The 19,493-nt window shown below is 37.5% G+C and overlaps 1 protein-coding gene across 1 annotated transcript; it reads left to right on the top strand.

The window, feature by feature from the left end:
• The first annotated feature begins 767 nt into the window (after positions 1–767).
• On the top strand, positions 768–18,951 carry HAT1 (histone acetyltransferase 1). Its single transcript, XM_036386871.2, has 11 exons — positions 768–809; positions 1,631–1,702; positions 2,019–2,094; positions 3,781–3,901; positions 9,263–9,442; positions 9,673–9,794; positions 10,295–10,399; positions 10,737–10,843; positions 13,284–13,435; positions 14,657–14,773; positions 18,557–18,951. The coding sequence occupies exons 1-11, from the start codon at positions 803–805 to the stop codon at positions 18,722–18,724; spliced, it is 1,227 nt and encodes a 408-aa protein (XP_036242764.1). The 5' UTR covers positions 768–802; the 3' UTR covers positions 18,725–18,951.
• The last annotated feature ends 542 nt before the right edge of the window (positions 18,952–19,493 follow it).

Raw genomic sequence — 19,493 nt, 5'->3', positions numbered from 1 at the left:
TCAATCATTCATTCAGCCCCTATATCTTTACCAGCATGGCAGTACAAAAAGCAGCAAATGCCTTGGCTCTATGAAAGCCCTGCTCAGCAATAACAAAAACATCTCTGTGTTATCCACACTGTGTTCAGCACAAATCACCGAATCACAGAATAAGCTGAGTTGGAAGGGACCCTCAAAGATCGAACTCACTACCCCCAGAAGCCACTGTGAAAAGTAATTCCCCAAGCTAAACCAGCACAGCAAGTACCAAAGTGCATCAAAAGCCAGGTCTTTGAAAGGAAACGGCAGAAATCCCCACGCTCCTTCCCGCCGTAGCTGCAGGAAGCGGTTCAGCATTGAACGTCTTAGCTTTTTCACTAATGACAAAGCTCCGGTTGTTTGCTCGGCCAAAGCGGAACGGCAGCAATGAGCAGCGAGGTCTGTGCGTGAAAGAAGGAGCGGAGGCGGCCCCTCGCAAGGTGGCTGCCGCGCCAGGGGAGCGCTCCTTGCGGGCACGGCCGGCGGCACCGGGGCAGCGACGCCAGCAGCGGAGCCGCCGCACGTGAGACAGGTGCGAGCACCACTGCGCACGCGCCCCGGCCAGCCCGCGGTCTGGGGGGGACGGGGCGGGGCGGGGCCGGCCACGCGAGCCAGCGCGAGGCTCGAGGCAGCGCTGAGCATGCGCGCGGGCTGCGCGCGCCGCACGGGGCAGCCATTGGCTCCCCGCCGGGTTTCGGCGGGCGGAAGCGGAAGCGCGTGTGCGCGCGCGCTCATTTCCGCCGGGCGGGCGCGCGGGTTGATTCGCTGCGCGCGGGGCTCGGACATGGCGGGTGAGTCCCGGCCCGGCCCGGCCGGCCGGCCGGCGGGCTGTGGCAGCCTCGCCCTGAGGGCAGGGGGGCCCGGGGGTAGGGCCCTGACTGGGACGCGGGGCAGGGGAGCCTGAACTCGGGGCCGGCGGATGCGGGTGAAGACGGCGGGCGGACGGGGAGTAGGCTATGAGGGAAGGAAGCCTGGCTGCCTCTGCTGCCCGGCTCCCATGGCCCTGCTCCTGCGTGTCTCCGGTTTATGGCCCCACGGTCTGGTAGTGTTAAACCAGTGCGTGTCCGTGGCCACGAGTTTGCCGGCGGTGGGCAGCGAGTTAAAAACCCGAAAGTGTTCCTACTTAAAGTTTGCTGCCGGAAGTAAGGTGTAGAAGAACTTTCTTACGGTAATTCTGAAATGAAGAGGGGCTATGTTTGTGAAGCATTTGGAACATACCTGAGGTGAAACGTATCTTTTGGCCTAGATTAGGCTTTGGAAGTCAGATGAAATACAGTTCATTTGCATTTTTCTTCTACATCCGTTCTGAAAGAGTAGTGCTGGCTAAATAATTGCTAGTGATGTACGTGCCACTGTAGTTCGTTAACAGCAGTTTATGAAAATGACTTAATGCAAACACATGAAATGTGCTGACATGTGATACTTATATGTTATACTGAATTCTCATTCAGTATACACATGTAAAATATATATTTAATTTGTAGTAACTTAGAATACTTAATGTTTTTATAGTAATGACTTAAATGCTCAGAAACTGAAAAGAGGTACTTGTATTTTTCTATTTCCAGAAGAGTGTGTGAGATAGATCTCTTTATCCTCTTATTTTTTTCAGGACTTACTGCTACAGAGAAGAAGCTGGCTGAATACAAGTGTAATACAAATGAGGCAATTCAGCTGAAGCTAGGTAATGGCACTTTTTAATATTGTACAAGTGATACCGAAGTATTCCAGTGTCTTCTTATGAAATATATACATGTATACCTCTGTGTCAGTTTCTCAGTTCTAGTCTGATTACTGATTTGATACTCATAGGTCAAGTAACATGCACCTAAGTTGGGTATGGGATGCCTTTATCTCATTTGTATGCCACTCTCACACAGTTTCTTAACTAGAGTTGTCTGACTCTAGTGGAAAGGTGCACGAACAGCTAGCAGGGCTTCTGTGGATAAACAAATGAAAGGTGGTGACTTGGTCATGCTCTATTCTTATTATTTTCTCAGTTCGCTTTCCTGAGGATTTGGAGGATGAGAATACAACGTTTAATCCAGAGTACAGCCATCAAGTGTTTGGAGATGAGTAAGTTAAAGTTTCCAGATTTAAACTAATAGGTCCCAAAGGGCAAATTTGTTTCTAAATCACTAAAAGGCAAAAATTTTTTGCTAATACTGATTGCAAGATAAGAAGTGCTGGCCTGGTGCTGCTGCTGCCTTTGCTGATAGAGGCCAGGGTGCCACTGGCCTTCGTGGCCACCTGGGCACACAGTGACCTACTCATGTCCAGTCCCTTGTCAGCCAGCACCCCAGCTCCTTTTCCAGCTGCTCTTCCCCAAGTCTGTCACTTGTTGTGACCCAGTTCCAGCAGATCAGCACTCCTGCCCAGCCTGGTGTTGACTGCAATCTGACTTAGGGAGCATTCAGATCACTGGTAAAGAAATTAAATGGGACTGTCCCCAGGACTGAGCCCTGGGAGCACCACAGGAGAGCAGCTGTCTGGTGCATTTCACTCCATTCCCCACCACTCCCTGGGCATGGCCATCCAGACAGTGAGGAGTACACCTGTTCAGGCTATAAGCAGCTGCTTTCTCCAGAAGAATGCTGGTATCCAACTATTTCCTAAAGTATAGGTAGAAAAGCATTGTTTCTTTTATTTTGAATATGCTGAATTAATTAGTGCTGAAGTGTCATTTGTTATTTTCAGTCGAGTATTTGCATTCAACAATCTGGCCACAGATTAAAAAAAAAAAACACCACCAACCAAAACAATTAAACCAAAAAACCCAAACAAACCTACAGAGAATCCACCTGCATGTTTCTGTGGACTTCTTTAAGTAGTTGTGTTTCTTAATTTCAATTTCCTTTTGAAAGCATTCTAAGTACCCCAATTAGAATAAACTACCTATATTAAATGTAATAATTTAGTTACACTAATAGATGTCTACTGCAGCTATCATTGACAATAATTATAATTTTAGTAATCAGAGAACTCTCCAATCTGTTAGTTTAGCTAACAAGCAAATTCTTCTGGCACATACATTTCAAATTTTAAATTATGAATGTACTACCATAAAAGAAAAATCCCAGTGCAAAAAAAAAAAATTAGCTATGCTTTAATTTTAAAAAAATGGCCTGTTTCTTTGTGTACATTATTTTTTTCAGAAAATAAATTCTCTATTCTTCATAAGAGTATAGAGTTTGTGTTGAGGCAGCTTGTATTTTCAAACTGTAAAAAAAGCTTTTGTATTCTGTACTTCTTTTTGCATATACTAATTTCTGGTTACATTGGATAACTAAACAGAAACTGTCAACTGAAAACTCCACAAATTGCTATACTTGGTTATTTGTGCTTTGTACATTATAGATTGAAGTAGTTTACTCCAAAGTATTATACTACACTGCAAAGTAATTTTTAACAAATGTTAGCAATCAATTAATGTAAATAACTGTTAATGAGTTAAAGCTGTTGAAAAAGCATAAACACAGTATGAGCTGTTTTCAGGTATTCTCTCCTGAGCTGTCACAGTAAGGATACAGACACTGCCTTACTGAGCTCAGAATATTTCCACTAGAGGAGTGAAATAATAGAAGCAGTGTAAGGTGTTATCTCTGTCCTATAGCACACATCCAGTTTGATTCCCTTTCCCCATTAGGAAGCTTACTTTACCTTACCAGGAAAGTCTATGTGAATGTCAGGTGAAATGAAGCCACTGTGGTGTGAATGTTTTGTTTTGTATCGAGTTCTGGTTGTTATTTTCTCCTTTCTCAGTGAAGTTGCTTTTGGCTACAAGGGACTCAAGATCCTCTTGTATTACATTGCTGGAAACCTGTCTACACTCTTCCGCATTGAATACACGTCAAGAGTAAATGAAAAGTTTGACTGTGTGGAGGTAAGTGCAGGTCTGATTCTGTCTTTAACATAACATTGAGAAGGTTTACTTCAGTTCTAGGTTTAGTAATTTCCCACCTAGTCATGGATTAAATTAAAAGGAACAAAACAAAGCTTCTGTTTGCTAAGCTAATAAAAAGCTTTGAACTTCATTTCCCATTCCCTGACAACAGTACAATCAAAACTGTGTCTAACAGAACAGTCAGATGTGAGGTTCTGGTGCTAAAGCCAGTTCCACAAAATAAACCTCAACTTGGCAAATCTGTATTTTCATATTAACTTTGAGCAGGAGGAGGACTAGTATTGGTGAGGCTAATGATGGAGAGAATCAGTGAGAAGGAAAAGGAGGTTTCTGTAAGAACTTCATGAGATAGTATGCTTGACTGTGTCTCTAAACATGGACAACAAGTAGGGCAGTAAAGAGATTATAAACTTCTGTATGCGTATCATGTATGCTTTACATCTTTCTTAAAGGAATGTGACAATACAATTAAATTACCTGCAGGGTTTTTGTTTGGTTGTTTGTTCTTTTTCGTGCAGAGTTTTTGAGCATATAAAATACTTGTAGAATAACTTTGTTTTCCTCTCCTACTGTCTAGATGTTCTCATATAAAATATTACTTCAGACTGCATTTAAGTTACTACTTTCAAATTTGTGGGAGTTTATTTAAATAAATTCAATGAAAGGCCTACTGTAAAAGGAGAAATACATTGGAATGACTTAATTAAAATAATTTTATAGATTTGCCCTTCCTTGTTTTGAAGGTGTATTAGAATATACTCAGTTCAACAGGCTAAGTTCCTGGACATGTCTGAAATACTTTGGAGGCTAGAGCAACATGTCTTAGGAGTGAAAGCTCATGCTCTTCAATCTTAAGGATTTTTTGGAAATAAGGAAAAAAAGGAAAGGCTGTTGGCTGTGTAGTAAACATATTAAAATCCATTTTTTCAGTGATATAATTTCAAAATAGAACAGTAATCTGCACCGTAGCACCTTCTAACTTCATCTATTTTCTCTACAAATGGCAAACCCATTTTACTTCTCTGGAGGTCTAAACAAGGTCTGTCTTGCCCTATGCTCACTGCAATTTTTTGATTGATCAAAATGGTTGCTTTTTTCAAGGCCTGTTTCCTATACTGGATTACTCTTCCAATTCCTTTGGAGGACTGAGATGGGGACAAAAAAGGTCTTTTTGAGCAGCACTTGTGTTTGCTTTCCAGAGCATTTACATGCCTTGACTGAGGGGGAACAATGTGGTTGCTTACCCTGTGCTTCCCTTAGTTTTACTAGTACTGTCCAGTCAAATAAGCTGCTTATATTGCTATATCTAAACATATGTAGGAAAAAAATACATGGCTGTAGTCAATCTTCTTCTGCATTTGTATTTACCATCGGTTTATCCACCCAAAGATAATGCATTGCAGAGGTTAAAACATAAACTGTCATTACAGCAGAATGTTGATTTGAATGCATATTAATGTTTATGTTTCTAAGTTAACTATTTGCTGATCTCTCCTCCTGATGATAATTATAGTAAGATGCAGACCATGTGCCACACAGGACAGATAATCCTGTGCTGTGAATAGATGGTGTTTAGGAAAGGACAGCAGTTTCTGCCTTTACCATAACTGGTTCCAAGCACGTTGGTATTAATGTTCCACAAAGTTATTCACAGCTGAGGATTTTGCACCCAAATACCCATACAAGCTCATTCAGCAGCAGGTGGTTTTATTCTGTAATATTGAGTTTGGTTTCCTTATTGCTAAAGCAGCTGCTGCTATCCCTGCTAGGGGCTGACAGAAATATTCATCCCAATACCACTGTTGGTTTTTTTTCTCCAAGATCTTTTTCAACATTCGACATACAGTCCTGAAATGTCAAAAGGCAGAAGTCCAGACATATTTATGCATCTTAACATGGTTTAGATCCATCTTTAAGGAAATTATATTATTGGGGAAGCCTCAGCAAAGTATGATCATGTTTTGAACAGAAGCTGGCACTTCATTTAGTGAAAGTAGATGAAATTTATCCCTTGAATGGCGTTAATTCTTTCAAATAACTGAAGAGAAACTGCTTTCTTCTAGTGTAAATATTAATAGCAATGACCTCTGAATTGCTTGCTGCTTTGAGATTTGCAGCTGTTCCAGTATCTTCCTTTTTTCTGCGTTTTATGATGGGATAGGGGTAAAGTATTTCACTAAACTCTGTATCTTGCTTTGTGTCTAGTGTATGCATTTGCTTTATACAAAAGTTAATTAAAAAGTATTGTTTCAGTATTTGGTGCTTTTGTAATGTAATACTGCTGATCACTCCATTTCTCCCCTCTAAAGTATGTGCATACAAGTTTTAGAGAAATTCAACTCTAAAATATGCTTCTATTGTTATTTTAAATTAAGTCACTTTGAAACAGCATCTATACGGTATGCAAATGTCATAGCTGCCTAGTAGTACAGTACTAATTTCTAAATTAAAATTACCCAGAGTTAATGTGATGTACAAAGAGACATTACCCACTTAAACAGTCCTACTACAAAACAAGTGTAGTTACAAGCCCATACCACATTTTCTGTCGTCACCTTACATGATTCTGATTATGAAGGTACTCTTATTACAGACAGCACTTCCATGACCATAAGCTTAACAGCTCTTGCTGGCTTCATTCAGGTTTTTGCATGCTTCATTGTAAGTTGCTGTGCCTATGTTAAACATTGCTGTAGTAGTAACAAGGATTATTTTTCTGAGGAGAAATTTGTGTGCATCCATTCCAGTTTCTAAGATACAAATGTGTTGCTCTGATAAAAAAAAAAATTAATTTTTCACCAATATCAAAGAAATGCACACGGGAAGGCAGTAAACACATTTTGGTAGCTCCTTGGATTATGGGCTCCTCAGAGAGAAGTGTTTGAAAAGGACCTACTAAGTAATGAATGTTTCCATTTAAAAGTACAAGTTTTAATGAAATAAAGTATTTTTTATGTGGTTGATCTATTGAGATTCCAGTATTCCATGTCTTACTAACTGAAAATTGCATGGCTTAAACTTCTGCCACTGCTCAAACTGAGGATTCTGGGATTTGCTCCATGAGAATGAGAGATCCTGTTAACCCTAAAAGTAGTTGAAGACTGTATTTTCCTCTGTGTTCCTTTTCCAAGGGGAGAGAATTTTTAGGAGTCAATAGGTGAAAATATGTTGTAGTCATATAGAATTAAGAAGTATCATCTAGTGCTTTATTTGCTAAGCCTCTGGCATATTTTAATTCTTTCTGCTGTATTGAAAACAAGACTTCTCTGGTGGCAGCCAGTGATGGATGTGCTACCTTACACTTGTGCAGATCACAGTTTGGCTTCCTCTAATGAAGAAACATAGAAGTGTGAGGGGAAGCAAAAGTACTTAAACATTATGTGTATAGTACTTCCTGCTGTATATTCACCCTTTTTAGATGTTGTCTGCATTTCATCTAAGTTATTGTACTGTTGCTTGGAAATACTGTTTTAATTCTAGATTATTTTGCATGCTTACTCAGCTATAGAAAATGCAAACTGTTACAGATTCTTAGTTGTGATGTCTTCCAGCTCTGTCAGTAGAGCAGACGTAAGAGCTGTGTAAACAATGCATTTGCACAATTTAAAAAAAGGCATTTCTAAATTGTGTTCCATAGAAATGTTTTTTAATGTAATTCATTGATTCAGAAGAAGTGGCTGGTTTTGTGTAATCCCCCTTAAATCAGCAAGTGTAAAGAAAACGTATTTTAGCTAATATTGGTTTATGAAGAATAGTGAAGGCACCAACAAATTATCTTTGTTTTGAGGATGAAATGAGTGTAAAGACTGTACACGTTTTTACTGAGTTCTTACACCAGGTACTGTAGAGTTGTATTTTAACTGCTTAATAGCTCTCTCCAAATAAAAATATAAATGTTGGTAATACCAAACCATTAAGAATAAAACTTGTTTGTGCTGAGCTAAGTCTATCTTTCTCTACACTAAAAATGTAACTGAATGATAAAGTGCTATTCATTTGCAGGTGCATTGCTTCTGCTTAAGGGCCCATGGTTGAAAGGACAGGAATTAGTAGCATGTTGTATTAGCCTTTTGTAGTGTATTTTGTTCTAAGCATCTTAATTTCCCTGTTTTGAATGCTAAGTAGCAAGAGTCTTGGTTTTGAACTAATACCCATCATGCATGTAAACGGTGTGAAAGAGCTGCTTAGTAAGTTAACACAAAGTGTTCTTGTGTCCGCCCTTGTGGAAATAGATACAATACAAACATTACAGCTGAACTCACGGCAAACTCCATTAAGTAAAAACCTGGATTCATTGTCCAGAGGAAAGTTTGAATTGAATGTAAGCTCATTTTGTTGAATGTAATGTCAGGCTTTTAGGGGTTGTATTGAGGAGTATGGTTTTGTTAAGTTGAGACCAATTCATTAAGTTTTATTGCCTGGTGAGAAGCAGTAATACGTTATTGTGAAGCTTCATCAAATATTCATGGTTAAAAAGAAGTAGTAAATGTATTCAATCAAGTGGTCTTTTGGGGGTCTGAAAAGGATTATGAAGTCTGCTCAGCTGATAGTCTCTAACTTTGGCTATCTGAAAAGAGTAATCTCTGAATTAAATTTTGGTGTCAGAATATTTTGTCTTCCACAGTATGTTAGACTACAGGTCAGATTTGCTGACAGTATTCATAAGTTGTACTATTTTATGTCAAACTTTGTTTTCAAAACTTCCTTTTATTAGAATGCAGGATGTGGTTGTCTGAGTTTGTACTGTTTTGCAGCTGATTCTATAGACAGGCATTTCAAGCAGGGGGCCATAAGAATGCCAGAGTGTGCTAGCTGTCACTTCCCTATTTGGGAGCTACCGTTTTTGGTCTTTGTCCCTTTTTCTCTGCTTAGTTCTGCATCACCTAATACCTCTTGTAAGCTGCTTGTTTGGGAACCTGCATTCTGCAAGGCTGTGTAGCATAGCATAGTCTTGGGGAATTGCTGTCTAGAAAGTCTTGGCTTTTGAACATGCTGCACTTACAGAATAGCTACCAATGCTCTTAGTCAAGCTTAAACAAATATAACAATCTATAAGCATAAAAATGTTCATGAACTTAGGCTGTAACCGAGAGCTTTTTGATGCTTAAAAAGGCTGGATTGTGACATTTCTGATCTCATGAGTGTGGCTCCTTTACTTGCTGGAAGATCACTAATGAACAACAAGAATGCTTGCTTTTTCTTTTTTCTCTTTCTTTTTGTTTTTTTAATTACTGGTAGATAATAGTGTGTCTCATATAGTCATTTCTTAAACACACCAGTGACACGAATGCTGTCTTTTTCTAATTTTCCACCGATCCTTCCCCTTTTTGTAATCTCCAGGCAGATGATGTGGAAAGTAAAATTAGAGAAATCATTCCACCTGGTTTTTGCACAAACACAGATGACTTTGTGTCTCTGCTGGAGAAGGAGGTCAACTTCAAGCCATTTGGAATGCTGTTACACACATATTCTATCCATAATGAGGAAGCTGGTGAAGATATAACATATCAGATATACAAGGTATGAAAAATTTAGTTAAATGTCTGCTTTTGAGCAACCAAATTCAATTTTATTTTGCAGAGATGCACCTTCTGTAGTGACTCAACTGTAGTGTATAAATACTAGAATTTTATCCGTTTGTGAATCATTAACATGCTTTTCTATATTAGAGAATTTAATTAGGTTTTGCATAGATTTTCCTCTTGCATCTGTGATAGGTTTCACCTGACTTCTCCTGGCTTTTTCCCTAGGCTGACATGACATGTCCAGGCTTTCGAGAATATCATGAAAGGCTTCAGACGTTCTTGATGTGGTTTATTGAAACTGCTAGCTTTATTGATGTAGATGATGAAAGATGGAACTACTTTCTAGTGTAAGTACAGTTCTAAAGCAACAGTGGACCTTATTACCTCCACAAAGCCTGCATTTTAATTGTGGCTGGCCAATTATTGGAGCAGTATAATGATATTTTTCCCAGGAAAGAAAAAACATTGTTTATGAGGCTTGAGTTTTCCTCCATTATGCTTTGGGAAAGCTTGAGAATAGAGCTGAATTAAATGCTGTTGTCCGTTAGAGCCCTGAATGTAGGCTTAAACAGTAAAATGAGCTTTGCCTGTGTTTTCTTTTACTTGCCACCTATTCATCTTTATAATAGGCAAGTGCACTGAAGTGCTGTAAAGAGGTCTGATTTATCCAAGTTGCTGCACACCAATTAAGTGAATTGTACATTCAGAACATAGCAGGTGTACCCATTGGGCCCTCACAGAGTAGCTTGCTGACACTGAAAATTCAGTTGGAGAATGGAAAAGAAAATGGACACTGCATGGGAGCGCAACTGTAATTGACCTGCTTGGCTTTCTGTTTTATCTGCAGATTTGAGAAGTATAATAAGGATGGAGCTACGCTCTTTGCGACCGTAGGCTACATGACAGTCTATAATTACTATGTGTACCCAGACAAAACCCGGCCACGTGTAAGGTAATTGGCGGTGTAACTCGTGCCTTGCCTTTTATTTCAGAAGAGGGAACTGCTGAAGTTCCCAATACTTGTTTATAATAGTGTTGATTTGTTTAAAAAAATCCCCATTATTAGCTGTCTATGCACTGATTTTTTTCATTGTTCCCTTCTTGAAGCGGAGGGAATCTCAAACAAGTTTTGAATACTTAACAGTTTTAAGCTTCTGTTAAAAATCACGTTTTAACATGAAGATTGCACATACCTTAATCTAAAATGAAATACCATTTTGTTTTTAAGACTTTGCATTATATTTTCAAATGCTTGCATTTGAACTGGAAATGCATTCCTTTGTCTGCAGCCAGATGCTGATCTTGCCGCCATTCCAAGGAGAAGGCCATGGTGCTCAGCTGCTTGAAACAGTTCACAGATACTATATGTCTTCTCCTACAGTACTCGATATAACAGGTTTGTGTTACATTTTTAATAAGGAACTTTACAGGTTGTTATCCCACAAGCTAACTTCTATCTTCATTTGTGTGAATTTAAGGCCTTTTGAAGATTTAGCTTCTGCTCAGTTCAGGATTAATAGTACCCTGGTTTACAGCAGTGTATATGGTGTAGCTTCTTAACTCAGAGAACAGCACACCAGGAAAATTCAGTCTCTAGTGTGAATGGATTACCAGCTAATTAACTATTTTATTGTGAGATACACAGCTGAGTTTGCCAAGAGATCAAGCTTTGTGAAATTCCTTGTTCAACTTACCCCTGTTAGCCAAAACTCAAATTTGAGGGGAGACACAACGCACCTAACTAAAATAGCATATTTAATATTAGTGTGCCTGCTGAAATTTCACAGACAGTAAGAGTTTATAGAGAACTTGTGGTCTAGGAGCACATATTGCTGGCTGAAGGTATCCATGATATTAGATGTGTGTGCACAAATACCTGAAAACAGAAGATTGTGGAAATGGCAGATAAAGAGTCCATGTGCATAACAAAACTAACATTTAAAATTGCCACAGGCATGACATCAGTCCTGTGATTTCAAGTCTAGTATAGGAAGAAATGCAGTTCAAACACATGTTTACCATTCAATTCTATATGTAGTCTCATCTTGGTTATAAATAACTCTCCATTCTAATTAAAACCCCATAGACCACTTGCTTTCATAATGCGTTGTTGCCAGATCATCGTAACAAAATAATCCACCTCAATTTCAATCCAGTTTGTGGGAACCTAAGAAAGTATAACTTAGTTCATGCAACATGAACTCATGTGCATCATGCATTTTTCCTTTTTATAGTACAAACCTTTATGTAGCTTTTATAATTGAGGATGAGCAAAGTCTTAACTTGCTACTGCATAAATCCTATGCCATGTTCATGGCTCAGTGCCTTAAGTGCAGGGTTGTAGAAAACAGTAAAAGTGCACTAGAACGTTGGTCCATTTTTTTTGTGGAATGAGGCAGGAGAAGGCTTGCAATATTCTACATGGCACTCAAATTATGAAAGTTAAGACTCTTAGAGAACTATTTATTGTCCTTTTTGAGGGGGACATTAGACTTGGACTATCTAAATATGACCAGGATATTTAGTTACATATCACTTAAAATTGTGAAATTAAGCCTTTAACTTTTCTGTAAAGAGGAAATGAAGATCTAATTAATTTCTTTGAAAAAGCTGATGATTTACTAATTAAATTTACTACTTAGTTTCACATTTGCAGCAAATATTTTGTTCTGCTTATACCTTGTCATCCTGACACAAGCAAATTGTATGCTGCTAGTGCTTACTGGACAGAAACTGCCTCATTCTTCTTTTAACTACTCTGAGTGCAAAAGAACTAATCATTTACTTTAGTGCACTTCTACAATCTCTTTTGCAGAGTAAGTGCTATAAGGCTTGCCATACAAGATTAGGCCACTCATACACAATACATTTTAACCTAACCCAGAAAAATAAATTATTAGCTGTGCTGTGCCACATACACTACGTGGCAAAAGCTTCTATCCCAGTCCTTCTTGATAGCTTTGTTTTGCTTTTGATCATCCTAAAACTGCACGTTTTAACTATTTACAGTGTTAAAACTAAAGGAAAATGCAGCTGGGATGTTAGCAATAAACTCCACAATGTTAGCTCCCAGAAAAATGAGTGCTGAAGGGCAAGCATGGCCCTGCTACTTGTTTGTAGTGAGCTTGTCTGAAGCAAGGAAAAAAATATATTCAAAATGTTGTACATATTTTTGTTTTGCATTAAATAGTTGCATATGTGCTCATGTTGATCATAAATGTGGCTACTTCTCCATTTCAGTGGCTTTTTCTGTAGAAACAGTTTTGATAGCTATGCTCTCTTTTTAAGTAAAATTGAAGTAACTTGAAATCATGATCAGCTTTTGCTTAGGTCCTTTCAGCCTTGTAATTTTGGAGAATCTTCTTTGACTTCTTGTACTTTTTCCTGCTAACAAAGACTAACTCCTGCTCAATACATATCTTCAACTAGTTTACTTGTATACAATAGGATATTTTCACTAATCTTTTCCCACATTTTCCATTTTGTTTGTCTTTTAGTAGTTCTACCACTGTCAAATATAGAATAGGTCAAAGATGCAAGAAAAAAAGTTTATAGGCTAGTCTTTTCCCAAGGAGTTAAATGGGTTTAAACAAGTCAATTTCACAATACATACGTACAATATGTACAGCACTGCATACACAAAATATTAGAAGTTTCCCATAATGTGACCTGTTTGATGTCTACTGTCAAACATCAAAACCTTTGATAACAGTTAAGCATAGTTGTTTATATACTGATGGATACTGCATTTGCTTTTGTTTTCCATAGTTCTTTGTAATTACGTACCAGAGATAAGAAAACAAATAATGCTGATAAGCTTTTTTTATTCTTTCTAGCTGAAGATCCTTCTGAGAACTATGTGAAGCTTAGAGACTTTGTTCTTGTAAAGCTCTGTCAAGATCTGGTTTGCTTTTCCCCAGTAAAGTTAATGCAAGGTTTCAGTCAAGAAATGGTGACGGAAGCTCAACAAAAATTGAAAATAAATAAGGTATTAAATCAGTACAGTTGTAGTTGGACATATTCTTATCAAACTAGTACAATACCATTTAAACTTAGAGAGAGACATGGAATTTACAATCTTGCTTATTTTGACACTTGTTAAGGATGTATCAGGAGATATATGGCTCATGGTTTTAGATAATTGCCTTTTTTGCCTACAAATTCTATTGTAATAGAATTTGACATGGTTTTGATTTCTTTCAAGAGTGTGCAACTAAGAGTCACTTTGGGAATGCAGAATGCTAAAGTGGCAAACAACTTACTAATGCAACTCTAGACACTTGGAGAACTAAAGAGTTAAATTGAACAATTAAATTTGATGGTAATCTAGAGTTATTAAACTCATTTTTGAGTACGGTAGTGAAATGGCAAAGTTGCTTAATTAAAAATGTATTTGAGTGTGATGTACTAAAGACTTTAAACCTTGAGGGATGGCAGTGTAAAGCCATATTCAGATGTGTTCATGAAAATGGTATAGCTAATATAAGGAAACTACATCTGCAGCCTTCTGTATTTTAAATCTGAAGGAATAAATAAATTTCATTTGGTATTTTAACAGTATATAAACATGTGGTAGTGTAGCAAACAAACCACTTTATTTTTGTTGGGTTGTTCAGAAACAAATACTTGGTCTTAAATGCAAGTTAAGATTAATATAGTAGCAATGTAATTTTCTCCCCAGATGTTGTACTTTCTGATCCTGATAGCAAAAGCATTCAGTTTTTCCATTTACTAATTAATTTTCTTCCCCAATAAACAGAAAAGCTTAAATATTGTTGTTTCATTTTCATAATTATAACTTTCAGGGGGCCTTTAGAAGGGCAGTAGATATATGTGGATTGTTAAAATCAGCAAAGTGCATACTGCTTGGTATTGCTTCACATCACTCTAGTTCAGTCCTTGTTCTTAGAAGTGTGTTTGGACTCTGGCTTCTGGGCTTTCTGCTGTTCACTTACAGCAAGTCCTTGAAGCACCTCTATGTGGTGCAACACTTGAGAGATCAGACACTGGGTGCATGGAAGAAAATTGTTTTCAAGTAAAAAGAAAAATGTTTATTCACTGAATTCACTAGATAGGATGGATTTATCCTTGCCCCTGTCTTCTAATAAGATAAAGAATTACTCTAATATTTCAGTATTTCTGCACTTGGAGTTCTGTTGAGTGACCTCTTTATTCAGATGTGGTTTTTATTCTCCTTTCTGTTCATTAGCAACACACAAGACGAGTTTATGAAATTCTCCGATTGCGTGCAACAAACATGGGTGATGCAGAACAGTCCAGAAGCTATCAGTTGGATGTTAAAAGAAGACTGATTGGGCCCTATAAGGTGTATATGACTTAAGTATCATTTAATATTTATTTCAAGACTAATTATACTTGATTTTACTTTAATTTCCATAAATGTAGTTGATGTCAATTATGTTGCCAATCAACTACTATTAGTTATGCAGTGTTCAGCTGACATATATACAGATGCAGAGGACATTTGTACGTAGCAGCACTGAAGATCCTGTGTTTGGTTCCTGATGTTTCCTGCCCAGTTCCAGCAGGAGGTTACTGTTAAGCCTATGCTATCTAGCTCCAAGTGGCATTATGCCCAGGTAGGTTTAACGGGAGGAAATGCTCAATTTCCTGAAGAGGTTAAAAACATACCTTAAGTAGACAAGCCACAAATTTGAAGAGAGGTAAAGTTTACACTGCAGACTAGGTATAGTTTAGATTCCTGTTCTAATTGTTTGCTAGGTCTCAAGAAAACAGCTTGCTAGAAGTAATTATGTCATATCAACATAGGACTAGCTCCATGCAGATGGAAAATAAAATAATACCAGCAGTAAAATTCAAGCAAGTACTAAACATGGTACCAAGTAATTTTCTTAATTCCTATTATATATGCATTCTGGATTTTCAAGGTGGTTGGTCTGTGTTGCATAAACTGAACCTTTGAGATATGGATTTAAAAAATTATATCTTAGTTGTGAAAGGCATCAGTGTTTAAATCAAGAGTCAAAAAGGCCACAAATAAATCTAGGTTTATTGCTGTTACTAGCATGTTAGCTACTGTTGTCAATTAAGTACTTGCCAAGCAAACCAAAATCCTGCTTATAAAGGTACACAGAGCACAAGCACTACCTTGATTAGCTTGAAAACCTTTCTAAAGCAGCATTTACCCTGTCACACCAAATAGCAAAACTTTGCTTGTAGTCACATTGGGCTTACAGGGACTACTAGTAGAAATGAGAGGCCAGGATTGAATTATTAAATATTTATCTGATCTAGTGATAACTTCATGTCATGCTGAGTGCCAGAACCTTAATCAAAACACGCTCTCTTTCACGAGTGTCTTGTCTCGTTTGCTAAATTTCACTCAGTGTCCACTACAAATAGGTGATTTTTCAGCAACTTTTTTTCATGACTATTACATGGTTTCAATTCACTCACTCATCACTGAGGTTCTGTAGGCAAAATCCAAAATTTCATAAGCAGCTTCCATTCTAGTGCTTCTAGCAGGTGTTTCCACTTCAGTCTTTGCACACAATAAGTGCATGGATAATGAATGGATTTTGTATCGCTAAATATGCAATATTGCTACTTCAGAACATTGCATTTTTAGTTTTTTGTTATTTCAGTGGGGATTCAAAAGAATCCTTAAAGCAACCAACTCCTTTTTTCCCAGATTTTAAATTTAATGTTCTGAAATAGTCATCTTGTTTATAGTAGTTCTACCTAGTAAATAGCTTACTCATACATTCATTTTAAACAATTTCCAATAAATTTAATCATACTGCCATTTCCAAAAAGTTTTCAGAAATTTAATGAAACTAACTTTTAGTATAGAGAGGGTAGTTTTGAGGGGGGAACCAAACTTTATAAACATATAATCAGGAATATTACTGCATACATTAATACTGGTGTCATTTTATTACATAAACTGTTTGATAGCTTCATTTGAACAGATGTAGAATAATTCTAAGTTGATACTGCCTTAGTTTAATAACAGTGGTATTCCATCTTAGAATTATTTCTTGGCTAACACTAGCAGTGAAAAAAACTATATGCAGAAAGCTCAGGGGAAAAACATGTAATACATCTATTCCCCTGGAAGTCATTACATTAGCAAGGAGGTGGTTGCTAAACATACTGAGACCTTTCTGCATGAGGCATGACTAGCTTGGGATGACTGATGCAGCAGGGTGTGTTGCTCTCTGTATAAGTAGCACTAATACAGGAAAGAAAATATTTGGTATATTCGATAACAGGGCATCACTCCAATGTAGTTTAAAGGATGAGCAGCTTGTAAAATGTTGGTTTCACTGTGGCTTCTCCATTTCTGACAAAACTGCATTTTATTAGTAGATTGTGCTGGTAGACATATCTCCTTGATCATGTCTTTGTTCTTCGTGTCATCCCTCTTGGAAGTAAATACCACTGCTGCACTGGGTTTTTAATTGTGATACTTTGTTTGCTATTTGAATATGCTTTTCTGCCAGCCCAACAACTTTATCCCAAAGAATCCTCTTGAAGCTGCCCAGGTAAAATGTTACTGATGGCAGTTTTCAAAACCTTGTGTACCTGGATATGCTTGTAGTATATTTGGAAGGGGGAAATGGATATTGAAACAACTGGTTATCTGAAACATGCAAAGAGAGTTTGCTTTTTAGCAGGAATCTGGAACTTAAAGATGGCATAATGGTACAGTATCAGATGTAGTGGGCATTTAAAAGCTGGCACCCTTTTTTTCAGAGCAAACGTTTAATCTAGATCTAAATAATCTAAACAGACACTCCTGTTAATTAAGCAGAGTTTGAATTAATTCTAGAATAAAGTTTTAGTTTCTCTACTAACAGAAGCTGGGCCAGAAGGTACTCATATACTATTTTTATTTCACTCATACAAATTTTCATTTGGGCAGCTCATCATATGTTTTGAGTATCTTACTCATTTTGACTACACAGAGCTAATGTGAATCAAAAATTTAAACATCTATGCTGCTTTTCACATCCTTTCAACAAGGAAAGGTTTCTTGATTATTGACCAGAAATGTGCTTGAACTCCTCATCAGTACTTAAGTACAGAACCTCCTTTTCTGAACTGAACTTTGCCTATCTGTGCAATCTTTGGGATACTGTAAAAGTTTTTCTGGTCTTACTCATTTACAGTTCACTGTAGTCTCCACTCCTCCCTCCTGACTCAGCATCAATCACAGAATGAAAACAAATACTCCTTTGAGAGATAAGCTTAAAATTAGAGCACAAAAGGGCTTTGATTTTGAGAGTATTAGAAATAGAATAATTTGGTGAAATTTTGTTGTTTTAATACATTGATTCCTTAGGTTTTGCAAAGATTTATTGGTAAGACATCAGGCATATGTAATACTTTTTTTAATGAAGTGTTGAATGATACTCTCTTTTACAAAGCTAGAGAAGACTGAAGAATGAAGAACTGAATAGTTCAGAAATAGGTATCATCTATATAAAAGTATATCTGGGTAAAGAAAATATAAAAGTATTTTGAGGTGTTTTTAAGAAACAGGTAAAAATCACATGTGACAGAGCAAGGACAACTTATCGTCCTGTACAAATATGTTTATGCTTATAAATGATCTTACTGCTTTTCAATGCTGTTGTTGCTATCCCTGGTAACTGAATAATTTGTAAGATTTTGTGAAACTTTTTCTGTGTACTGGAGGCTTAAAATTAATTTCTGATAGTCAGTTATAGGGAAATTTTTTGGCTGAATAGTCACGTAATGGGACACCAGTTTAATTAATGTTAATGTAGGACTAAATATCCTGGTCAGATTTCTACAGTCAAGTTTTTTGTGCCATCCATCTTCAGTAGTAGGTGTACTGTTAGACCTAATCTGTTTGGTTTAGGAACAAAATCTGAAACCATTTCTCTCTTCACCGGCAATTGGCAATACAGAAACTATGAGCTTTTAACAGAACAAAGGTAGTACTAATCAAACATGGTTACTACTTCTCTTGGGATTAGGGACATCTTAAAGAACTAGATACTGAAATAGAATAAATTTTGATGAAACACCATAATGAAATACCATATTCTTGATAATTACTGGCTGTGTTCAAACTACTGTTTGTTTGATTGCTTAGAAAAAACAGAGAGAACTTGCCAAGATGAGAAGGTGTCTAAGACCAGAGGAGATGACTAATCAGTTGAACCAAATAGACCTAAACTTGCAACGTGAGCAGTTAGAAGAGAGCTTCCAACAGCTTGTTTCAGATTACCGAAGAGTCCTAGAACGACTTGCACAAGCATGAGGATCCTACTTGTACAGGAAACTTGCAGATATCTATAGAGTGTTGTAAAACACATCCTTAATTGCCACTTAACTGCAAAAAAATCTCATGTGACGTTTTAATCACATTAAAGGTGACTTGTGTTCCTGTGCATTTTGAATATTTTCTATTTTTGTGTTGTAGATTTAAAAATGTTGTACTTTAGGTTTTGGGGCACTTCTTGATGAAATAAAAAATGTAGATTCTCAGATACAGTGTTACTTCAATTGTATGAATTTTCTTTTACCCTTTTGTTTTGATTAAGGCTTAATAGATACTTGAATAGCAAGTTAATATATACATCTAAGCCATCTTCCATTTCTCCTAACTTGATTCTCCTGGGGCTGTTCTCCGTGGATCCTGTTGTACAGGGTAGGTCCTGTGCAGGTTTAACGTCATGAACAGGTGACAGGGTTGATTCTGCGGGCTCTCGGGTGTTTCCTGTGTACAGGCTCTTTACCCTTTGCTAAAAGTGGATCCTGCTGCTGAAAGCAAACAGACCCATTCTGTTTAAGCCTCTAAAGTGCCTCAAACACATTCTTCTTCAAACCCCCAAGTTTTCAGGTTTTTGATTTTCAGGAAGAAACCTCACATCTGGGGAACCAGCCAAGACTTTGTGAGAACTCAAAAAACACTTCTACTAGTGAAAGAAGCATAAATTTGTGGGAAGCAACTGCCTTTATATAGTTCCTTGACTCTGTTCTGCTGTCCATTACTTCTCAGACCGGAGGTTAGTTCAAAAATATCCCGT

Source organism: Molothrus ater, chromosome 7, assembly GCF_012460135.2.
Source record: "Molothrus ater isolate BHLD 08-10-18 breed brown headed cowbird chromosome 7, BPBGC_Mater_1.1, whole genome shotgun sequence".
Taxonomy (NCBI): Eukaryota; Metazoa; Chordata; class Aves; order Passeriformes; family Icteridae; genus Molothrus; species Molothrus ater.
The sequence above is the reverse complement of the archived record's forward strand: the minus strand, read 5'-3'. Positions and strand labels throughout refer to the sequence as shown.